Source organism: Cryptomeria japonica, chromosome 4 (assembly GCF_030272615.1).
Source record: "Cryptomeria japonica chromosome 4, Sugi_1.0, whole genome shotgun sequence".
NCBI classification, from domain to species: Eukaryota; Viridiplantae; Streptophyta; class Pinopsida; order Cupressales; family Cupressaceae; genus Cryptomeria; species Cryptomeria japonica.
In genome coordinates, this window is record NC_081408.1 from 544,211,879 (window position 1) to 544,223,747 (window position 11,869).

At 35.0% G+C, this 11,869-nt stretch overlaps 1 protein-coding gene across 1 annotated transcript; it reads left to right on the forward strand.

Moving 5' to 3' along the window:
- The first annotated feature begins 1,908 nt into the window (after positions 1–1,908).
- Positions 1,909–10,996, forward strand: LOC131034994 (adenylate kinase 1, chloroplastic). Its single transcript, XM_057966626.1, has 4 exons — positions 1,909–2,463; positions 7,057–7,197; positions 10,016–10,291; positions 10,443–10,996. The coding sequence occupies exons 1-4, from the start codon at positions 2,155–2,157 to the stop codon at positions 10,587–10,589; spliced, it is 873 nt and encodes a 290-aa protein (XP_057822609.1). The 5' UTR covers positions 1,909–2,154; the 3' UTR covers positions 10,590–10,996.
- Positions 10,997–11,869: the final 873 nt, after the last annotated feature.

An 11,869-nucleotide genomic window follows, 5' to 3' on the forward strand; every position in this document is an offset into this window, starting at 1 on the left:
TAATGACTGTCAATATTGATTTTGATGGTTGGCTAATTAGTCATAAATGCTATAGTTATAATTTTTTTGAAATCAATTATTAAAAAATTAACAATTTTTTTTTTAAATTTTTTTTTTTTACTCTTAACAACATAAGATATCTATTGTATATCAAAATACTAGTATTACTTAATTTTATGAAGAATTTTAAATTAAGTAATATTAAAACTATTAAGAATAATTAATAAAATTTATATATTATTTCAATTCTATCTAAAAAGTAATATTATTTTAGATTAATTAGATTATATTGAGAAAATGATATCAAATTATACAAACAAGTCTAGACATAAAGTGTTATTCTTTATAAAATTAACATAATCATTGCACCTCTATTACAATCTTTGTGTAAAATTCATAAAAGATTATGCTTCAAACCTTCAACATACAAGACATCATCAATATTATGCTTCCATCACAATAAATTGAACCTCTACCACGAATCACGCAAGCTTCATCATCTCCAAATCTCACTATACCACCATTATACCTCTCCATATTCACAAATTTTCTTTTATCATCTATCATATGATGCGAACAACCTCTATAAATTATCCATTCATCTTTCTCCTCAATCTTAGCAGCCAAAGTTTTCTCCTAAACAATGCAGCTTGTAGAATTCACTGGTACCAGATCATCTTCCTTGATAGCAATAAATACAAATTCGTGTTTTGAATTTCCATTCTTTGATTCTTCATCTGTCACACCTTCATTAACAACATAGTAACATCTTTTCTGATATATGAACTTCCGGTTAGCCTTATAGGGTTTATCATTTTTATCATGCTTCTCATGTTTATCATTCTTATTGTATATAGAACGTTCATCAAAAAGTTCTATGAATAGTACAAGTATGATTTTATTTACATATCCTTCTTATAAACTTCCTTTGTACCATCATTCATTATAGTACGTATAAATATTTCTTTTAAGGACATTTTGTTCCACCATTTCAAATCAAATATAGTCATGGTTATTATTGTCAACTAAATAGTTTGTGGTTAATGACTCCCAATATTGATTTTGATGGTTGGCTAATTAGTCATAAATGCTATAGTTATAATTTTTTTGAAATCAATTATAAAAAATTAACAATTTCTTTTCACTCTTAACAACATAAGATATCTATTGTATATCAAAATACCATTTTTACTTAATTTTATGAAGAATTCTAAATTAAGTAATATTAAAACTATTAAGAATATTTAATAAAATTTATATATTATTTTAATTCTATCTAAAAAGTAATATTATTTTTAGATTAATTAGATTAGATTGAGAAAATGATATCAAATTATACAAACAAGTCTAGACATAAAGTGCCATTCTTTATAAAATCAACATAATCATTGCACCTCTATTAAAATCTTGGTGTAAAATTCATAAAAAACATGAAATCAAGATTGTATTTCAAAATTGTATATACAAAAGATAGAATTTTGCATATAAAATTATATTATAAAAATATACTTTCTTATCCATTAATCTATATAATTTTCTATTGGCGTAACCCTTGCACCTCTTTCAGATATAAATGTTAGTATATATTAATTGTATGAATAAGTGATTTGCTAAATGAAAAGACTAAGAATGAATGTTAATTAACTAATGAGATGAAAATTAATAGACTTAAATAAAATAATAATTTTTTATCTCTAATTTTTCCCCATATCTATATACCTAGGATATCTGCACTAATTTTTCCCCTCTTTTGTAACATGTTTTTAATCAAGCCTAACAAGCGTTCCTCTTCCTCAAAAAAAAAAAAAAAGGTAAAACTTTAAACCCTAATGTTTCGACGGTAAACAGTAAACCTAAACCCTAATGTTTCGACATTAATTCTAAACCTAAACCCTAAAATATCAAGCACACCGTAGATTTTTCCTCGCTGCTGGCGTGACATATTTAGACCGTTTTTGCATGGTGAGCTGGCCGTTGAGCCGAAGCCACCCCTTATGTGACCGTAGGGCGTCAGCACAAGCACAAGAAAACAGCACAGCCTCACTAATAGTTGCTCCTTTTCCGCTATAATAGGGTAAAACCCTCATACAAGCAGAGCATAGACCCTTCTGCAATTGCACCAGCATTGCCGTGGGTTGAAGCTCTGTATTAACGATGGCATTGATCGGCGGCTTATGTAGAAAAAATTCGCTGATAAATCGGTTGTTTTTGCGAAAGTACACATCATCTGTTGCCTATGATTACGATCGGTGGGAGTTAGCGTATCCTTTGTCAGCTCTGACGGCGGCGCAAGCGGACGGTCACATGGTCAGCAGGGGAGTGCAGTGGGTTTTCATTGGCAGCCCTGGCGTGGAGAAGAGCGCTTACGCCAGCAAACTTGCTGAATTACTGAATGTGCCACACATTTCCATGGGGAATTTGGTTAGAGAAGAGCTGAGAGTACAATCATCGCTGTCAAAGCAGGTTGGTTCATTTATAGTATTCTTTTGTATTTTTTCTTTTCTTTTGTTTGGAATTTAGATATGGTTTTTGAATTAGGTTTCTTATTTTGTAGATGGTAAATGAAAGATTGGCGGTTTTTATATTTTATGCTTTAAAAAAAATTTCAATTGTGCATATATACAGTTTATAAGCATTATGTATACGTGAGAGGGTTCATCTCTTATGTCTGTCTCTGCAGTTTATTTGTTTCAACTTTTTTATGGATATATATAGATATAGTGTATTATTTGTTTCGACTTTTTATGGATATATATAGATATAGTGTATATGACGAGGGGTTTCAGATTATATTGACTTTCAGAGTAGCACACACACGATCATAGCTTTATTCATTGCAAAACCATATGGAATAATACATATATAAAGGACTTCAAAATCCTTATGCAGTCTTAACTAATTCCAAGATTAGTGAGTTGTTAAAACAACTTAACCAAAACAATCCTCAGCACTAACAACAGATTTCCAACATTCACCCCCTTAGTGTGAACATGGTAAGAACTCAGAGCCTTTATCTGCAATAAACCCAACTTTCATGATCTTGATTCAAAACGAAAGGCACCTCCCATCATCTTTTCATGGTTTTCACACAGGCTTACCACAAATCTGGACATGAACTGGAACCCATCAACTGTCCACTGCTCCCACAAACCCCTTCAAGATCCATGAACTGACTTACTCTGGTGCTTTTGTTCGCTACTATGCTTTTACATCAGGGAAGTTATATAGAAATCAACATACATATCGCAAATCTGTAAAACACATTCCATAAGAGAACATAATGTTCTTAATTGTAGTCATTGTTATAGATCGCTGTCATTCGATCTCGAACAGCATAGACAACCGCCACTGCCACTGGAAGCTGCCCTTGACTTTAGTCATTTTGGCACGAAATGGGAATGGAACATTGGTTATTATTCCTTCACACAATGTGAAATTTCCACTTATTCACACAACTAGGAATACTGAAAAGGATAGAAAATGAAATGCCACCAGAGTTGATAAGCGGCCCCGTCGTTGGTGACTGATGAGAGGATGCTGAGTGTCCTCTTTCCTCCGTTGCCTCCTACCTCCAAGATTGGTTTGCTACTCACTTAGCAAATTTGTCATTTTAGGCTCATTTCATCAATCACGAGGAAATAATATATTGCCCCCATGGTGTGAACTTTTTATAAGGAGTGTCGGGTACCACCAATCATGCACTCCAATTATTATTATTATTATTTTATGACACTACAATTAAAGATTCATTAAGATGGACCTAGATTTAAAAAAATGAAACATCTTTGAATTTTATGACACAAGAAATCTAACTATGCAAAAGAAACCAAATTACTAAGTTACCCAATGAAGACAACTAGGGACACTGAGAATTTTGGTGGACACTTCTAATGACACGACAATTGACAATTTATAAAATGGACCTTATTTTAGAGAAAATATTACAACTTGACTCACCTAACACTTTGAGTAGTATCAAACCGATAATACTTTTACTTCAATCTAAATATTATCAAGACAATCTATAAACGTAAACAATAAAAACCAAACTAAATAATATAAAATTACTATTTGAAATTACTCCACTCACATAATGAACCATCACAACCTTTATGCTCAAACAATTCTCCAAATAGGCACCAATCTGACTGCAATAAACCATGAGCTCCTACACACCCTAAATGACAAATAACACAACAAATCTGAAAACCAAGTGGATGCCTACACAACGTGCACAACCAAGAACAAAGAAGACCAATAATAATCATAGCTAGTAGACGAAAACCGGTTCCAAAGTAGTGAAGCCCCACACACGTCTGATTGCTCCAAGCAAGACGTCGATCCTGACAATCAACAAGGCCTCAGACCTCTGCAAATCGTCCAACCCTAGTTTGCAGACTGCCACTCAAGCCATCAAAACCGCGAAAGAAGATTCGATCCAAATGTGTGAGTTGCACAGCTGGGCAAGGAATAGTTCCGCGGATCATGAAATGCGGTTTCCAGTCAAAGAATGACACGATCACTCCAAACACACAATCTGCTTTTTAGAGAGCTGCGAAAAGACACAGATCCTAATCCAGATTGTCACCTGTAATACTACCCTTCTATGCAATTCGAGTGTTTCTGAACGAAATGATTATTGGACAACTCACTGCAAATTCAGTTGAGTCAAACCTTTGTTTGAGAATCTGATTATGCCTGATCTGCTGGCTCAAACAACAATGACATTCTTCTCTGTCACAAACTTTGGTGACAAAAAACAGAGCCGCACCCACATCCTTATTGGGCTGAAGGAATGAAATTGTTTGCAACTTTGCATGAAATTGTTGGCCTTGCTATGTTCTACTTGCAACATCTACATGTCGCTGTGAAATGACAGGAAGAACGAATATGCGTAATACCTCCACGCCCTCTACTCTAGCATATGTTCCTTGCGATGACTTATGTGGAAACTTTGGCATAAATTTGCAGAGGCTGCCAAGTAACATGAATGGGTGGAAGCTAAATTTTCCAACGTTACAAGCTGAATGCAGTGCAAAGAGCTCTCTCTCGATCTTCACGAATGCAATCTCCTCCACTGCACTCTGTTGCTCACTAATTCTGCGACGAGATTCAAGGCTTTCAAAATGCCAATATTCTCTCCTAGTTATCTATATTGACTAAGTAATAGGTCCGGAGAATAAGATGGCTCTGATACCATATTGACTTTCAGAGTAGCATGCACACGATCATAGCTTTATTCATCGCAAAATCATATGGAATAATACATATATAAAGGACTTCAAAATCCTTATGCAGTTTTAACTAATTCCAAGATTATTGAGTTGTTAAAACAACTTGTAACCAAAACAATCCTGAGCACTAACAATAGATTTCCAACATTATCTGCATATGTACACATTAACTATATATATAATTTATATATGTATCGTATATATAGGCTGCTTATGTGTTTGCATTGTGGTTCTTGTTTAATGTATGATTTGCTGCCCGATCAGGGCTTCCAGTGGCTTTTGAGGAAAGATGTTTGCCATTGCCTACTAAGATTAATCCTTTGCTTTTATTTGGTTGCTATTTTTTGAATTATTGGCATCTGATCTGGATCAATTCATTTTTCTCAAAATTTGTCCCATTTTTTGGGATAGCAATTGTGAGTATAAGGTGGTCTATAAGCTATTATCCACACTAAATTCTTTTCTAATGTGGAAGCAGGATTTTGGGTGCAAGGGACGGTGTATCACTCATGCGCCAAAATATTTCTTTACATTGACTGAGCAATTTTTTTGAATTAAACCTGACAAAATTGGAAAAATTATGAAAGAAAAAACTTGCCTCCATTTTGCTATTTTGTCTGTTTCTGTTTACTAGAGGGAATTTTCATGTTTGTTTCTTCTTTCTACTCCTTTTTGCTACCCATTATTTAGCATTGAATTGTGTGTGGTTTGCTTCTCTTCCTTTGACCTTGTCATGGTGACAACCATAGAAATATTTTAGGCATATAACAAAATGGTTATTAACACTATCTTGGAACTACAGTTCATATGTAGGACAACTATAGGAGGTAGTACTGGTAAGAAGGAAAAAGAGATTCCAGCGCCTCCCTTCTTGCCTCCAATGGTTTGAACTTTACACGTTAATGTTACAATAATAGTTATTGTTCTATTGCGATGCAATAAACAGGTTGATGACATCAAGTTTAAGTTCAAAGATCAATGTTTACTACACTTACTATAATTTGCATTTAGGCAATAAAATCTGTTAGGGTAATAAAACACAATTGAATTTCTTTGATTTCCCCATGAGGCTGAATTTTTTTGTAGAATTTAAGTCTTTGTGAAGTCTTTCCAGATCTGTATTCTTAATCGTCTTCAATATTTTAGAGTCAATTCAGAAAACCGGTAATGGTCTGGTCCACTAATCTATATGCTCATATGTAACATTGTAAAGCTAAAAACATTGCTCAGGTCCAATAAAAGCAATTCAAAATGCAACTGAACCCATACTTTGTAACATATACACCTAAAAGGATATCTGAACTGACTATATATGCTCTTCCTTCCTAACACGGTCCATGGATCCGCTTCAAGGTCCATTGCAATTTGTATATCTAAAAGGAGGCCTTCTTGCTGCCATCCTGTACTGTATTTTGTGTGCCCGATTCTTTTGTCGTGAACTTCATTAATCTTCTTCAGAGTGGCAAGACTGAATGCGTTGCAGGAGTGGGTAGAAGTCTGGAGATGTTGTCTTTGTTTGGGGCATTGGATAAGATAAAATATTGACTTCAATGTTGAAGTATTAAATATACAGAATGCAAAATAAGAAAAAGATTATAGAAGGAAGAACCTATTTTATAAGAATAAGACAGTAGGGTTGAAATGAATGCAGTAGGTGTGGATAGGATCAATGCCTTCATTGTCAAATTTTTTATTGCACTAGAGAGGGTAGTATGCTATTTTGTGAACTGAGTTTACTTAGTCTTGTATTTGTAGTCAACAAAGCTTTACGTATTGAGGTTGAAGTAATCACATTTCTTATTTATCCGATGGCTTTTTGTAGCTTTCAGCTGCTGTAAGCCAAGGGAAACTCCTTCCAGATAATATCATCTTTAAACTGCTATCCAAACGATGGGAACTTGGAGACAGGCTTGGAGAAACAGGATTTATTTTAGATGGATTTCCACGGACAAGGATGCAAGCGGTAAGTTTTTATCTTTCAATGGGATTTATCTTGTGCTAGAGTTTGGAAAAATATGAAACCTACTTTTACTTTGTGGAAAGAATAATTACTGAACAGTGTGACTTCAATTAATTGTTTGCCTATAATTAATTTGCTTGTTTGGTGTGAAATATTATATAATTTACTTTATTACTTGTGACTGTTCTTGAATCAAAGAAGAAGGTTTATGATAGATAATTTTGGTATAAAGGATTTTAATACGCTTGTGAGTGGTCTTGAACTAAAACAAAAAGGGAATAACCTGGATTTTTTTTGCTTTATGATGTATAAGTTTGTTTTTCTTTTGACCTTAATAAATCAAATGGCAACTTTCCAATTATAACAAAGTAATAATTTGTTGGTTGGAGTTTTGAACTAGAATGGTGCAGGAAATAAAGATTTCAATTTTATGAAGTGTAATCTACAGATTATAGATCTAGAGCATGATGCCATTGTTAGAAAGTGTCCTTTTTGACATTCTTTCTTTTTGTTTTTGAAGTTTCCAGATGTATTTATACCCTGCACTAAAACCCACCTGTTATAATCATTGACCTTATGCATCATATATAAAATTTCTTTATTCAACAGCAGCAGAGTGTATAGCTTTTACCTGTTCTGCCTAGAATTGAAGATAAACTAGGGTTACATAAGAATGTGTTTTCCACTCCCAAATTTGTCCATTCCTGAAGACATGGTGACAGCAGGAGACATCTGCTGGCAGTTCCCTACGCCCATAGATTTCAGGGACACATCCCTGAAGTGCTTCCTGATTAGGCTCTACAACCATTTTTCTAGATTTAAAAAAACTGATTTTTTTTTTTAAAGAAAAAAAATGTTGGGGGTAATCAAGGCCCCCCACACCCCTTAATCAAACCCTAAGCACTCTCTATATATACTCCACCCATCCATATGCTTCGCACGATTACCACAATCAATTTTGCATTTTGTACTTGCAGCTGTGAAGAGGAAGGAAATAAATGGGGAGTTGCTGTGAGAGGTTTAGTTTTTCACAGTTATATATTTTTATATGTATAGTCTTATTGTGAAACCTGTTGCTGGACAATTTGTCATTTTGTAGCCTTGGAACCTTTTGTCTTAATGGGATCTTTGAAATTTTTATTTTTTAATGCTGCTAGATTTGAAACAATGAATTTTGAACACTGAATCTTGAATATGATGCATCATAGGAATGTCTAAAATAGAATTTTTATGTCATGTAAAGCGAAACTTTGAAAAATTTGAATTTCCATATGTACACACGCATATGTACTGCCGTCACTAAAACACATCCCACCATGGCCCTTCCCGTTCCAGAAAGTCTGAAAAATATACTTCATGGTCATAAAACGTTGGCTACTCAAAAGATTTGGACCCCATTAAATTTTACTTTGATGGGTAATGTCAGCCACCAATTCTCACTTCTGTGAGGAGTTCTAATTATCAAGTGCTATACATTGTTTTTTTTTCTCTTTGTTCTTTTTAATTATTTTGCTCGGTAATCGCTTTTGACTGGAGCTTTGAACCAGATTACAGCTGAGGTATTAACACCCCTGTGGATTTGTCTCTTGCGGCACAACTTCCTCTTTCCCCATTTTACTCCTTATATCTCCCTACTCCTTATCACTCCACAAATCTCCTTATCACTCCACAAGACTTTGTCTCCTTATAACTCCTCCTCCTTATCACTCCACAAGTCTCCTTATCACTCCAAATCACTCCAACTCATTTTGTCCCGAGCACCCTTATCTCTCCATCAGCCGCGACCCCTTATCACTCCATCCGCGTAGGCCCAGGACAGCCTCCTTATTACTCCATCTTCGCAGCCAACAATGTACCACATCGCCCAATACTTCCGTCCGCTGCTGTATCCGCAATAGTTGGGCATTAACACCCCCTGTCGGTCCTTCGTTCTCTGGTATCCTCAATTTGCGGTCAAGCCGAAAGTCTGCAGGTCAAAGTTGCTGCGCTCCTACGTGGACGATCAGTCAGCCACCGAGCCTTCATTCATGGTATAAACACCATGCGCATGCCATCAGCGAAACAGTGTAAACAACCTGCAAGTGAAGTGAGTCGAAACTGCGACCTCCCCAATTGGGGGCTTGTGACATTACCGTCACGCTGCGGGGTGAACCCCAAGTGCTATACATTGTTAGATTTATTGAATTCTGTGGTAAAGAACTGATTACTCAGCATGTTTTGAGTCTAATCTATGTCCATTCTGAAATTGTAACAAGATGTTTGTGGATGTGGCTGTATCACTCAAGTGCTTTTGAAACACCGATCGCATGCTAAGATTGGCATGGAGGAAAGGTGATCTTAGTTTAATATGTTGCTTATAAGTTTTTTTTCTTTCCCAGTTTTGTGTGATACTGTTAACTAGTTTGTTATCATGGATATCATTTCATTCTACAGGGGGATATGGTTCTCTTATGATATCCCTATGATGTGATTCTTTAGGGTCTTGAATTTTATAAAGTGCTTTGTCTCTCAAATCCTCCAGGTTTAGTTATGGACAGGCTTAGTTTTAAGTTTTAAGTTTTATCATATTTGACGTCCATATTTGAATCTTAGGGTGTGCCGCCTACAATCTACTCATATTGATATATACCTCTTACATATGTAGCTTTAACAAAGCTCTGTATGTATAATTCATTTGTGCATGCTTGCCGCTGTAATTCCTTTTTGTCTAGTATTGCTTGCATAAATTTTCTCTGATGCTTAAATTTGTTTACGATTCTTTGAGAGCGCTACATATTGCAGAGTTAAAAATAATAGCTATTTCTTCTTCTCCTTATTGCAGGAGATCTTGGATCGTGTGGCAGACATTGACATGGCTATCAACTTCAAGTGCAAAGAGGAGGCCAACCTAATCAAGAGGTGTTTAGGAAGGAGAACATGTTCACACTGTGGTAGGACTTTCCATGTGGCAAATACTGATTCCAAGGTTACAAACGTAGGGTTCAAAATTCACATGCCACCTGCGCAATCATTTTGTACTTGTTTAGGAAAGCTTGTCACCGGTGCAAGTGATGCTGAAGAGATTCTTAAGGAAAAGCTCCGTATTTACTCAGAGCAGGTAAGCTTGATAATTTTGATAGAAAAATGCAGTAAAACTGTCAGCCAACTGGAGTCTTGTCTTTTGTCTTTTTATATTCCTTGTATGCCTTTATATAGACGACTTCTGTCAAGTTGAAATCTATAGTTTTGTGTTGTGTTCTGTTTTACAGAGCAAAGCACTTGAAGCTCATTACTGCAATCAAAAAAAGCTGCTAAATTTTGAGGTTCCCGGAGGCAAGCAGGAAACATGGACAGGACTTCTAGCGGCATTGGATCTTAAGGATGTCGATAAGACTTCCCAGCAGTTAACTTGCTAAGAATTTGCAACAAGTCTACAAAAATGAGAGAATTTTCTTTTTAGATTAGTGTTGATCAAGTCAAGTTTTGTAGAGTTTTATATCTCCTTTTCCATATTTTTATTTTTGGGTCTAGTCTTTGGTTCTCCACTAATGGGGATTGTCATGCTTCTAGTTGGAACCTATAGGAATTTTACATTGGCTTTATTACATGCATGATTGGACTAAGTGTAACGGATGCTAGACTTTCTCATTAAGTGGGAGCAAGTGTAACGTATGTTAGATTTTCTCATATTCCAAAATGCACTGTATATAGAGAAGCCTCGTTAGTTTAATGCCGGGCAATGATAGTGAAAGGCCTAACTAGTTCCAATCCTAATGGGAGTACTGGTTTTATTTGATCGTTTAACAATTTTTTCAAGTTCTAATATTTTGAGCTGGTCTGTCTAGTTATAAGAGACAATCCTAGTGCCATAACTGGTTTTCATGGCTCTTTGAAATGGTACTCACAGGAATCGTTATTTGCAATTTTGCATCCTTTGGGGCATGTGACAAATTACATACAAGTTTCGTGAAACGAGAATTTTAAACTTGCTTATAATACTTGCTAATAAATGTTTGAAAACGTATTTTATTTAAGATCAGAGTGTTACAAGCATTCTATCATGAAAAGCATGCTTACTCTGCATGAACAAACTTCAATGTTGTTGGTGCAAAACATTAAGTACTTTGGGGATTATGTTCATGACAATTTATAAACTGTGGGATTTGGGACGATAGATGTAAACAGACGATTATATTTGCATTGTTGGTGCGAGTGTACTAAGTTTCTAACCAAATGTATTTTTTGATTTGCCACTAATTTTCCTTTCAAATGTGGTCAAATGTGGTTCGCTAATATGGTGGTAATGCATTCACGGAACTATCGGGTGGACGCACTTGGGATACAAGCAGCTCTAAGCAATTGCTAATATGTGAACTTTTCACCAAAGCATCCACGTGGTTGTGAGTTTTTTCAGCTCATTTTAATTGGATTTTAGGTCCGATAATTCAACCCAGGTTTTGGATAAAACCTCAATTTGTATTTTATATAAGCAACCTAAATTTGTATTTTATATAAGCATTGAAGCATTTGTAATTGCATTTTCTTAATCTATTTACAATTTATCTAGGGATAAAACAATAAATCAATGACGTTTTATGTCATCTTTACATATATGAGCTAGGACAGTAACAACACAGAAGGTACAGACGGAATGAGAATTTAGCTTCACAAGCAGCAAAAGTGATAATGATTTAAT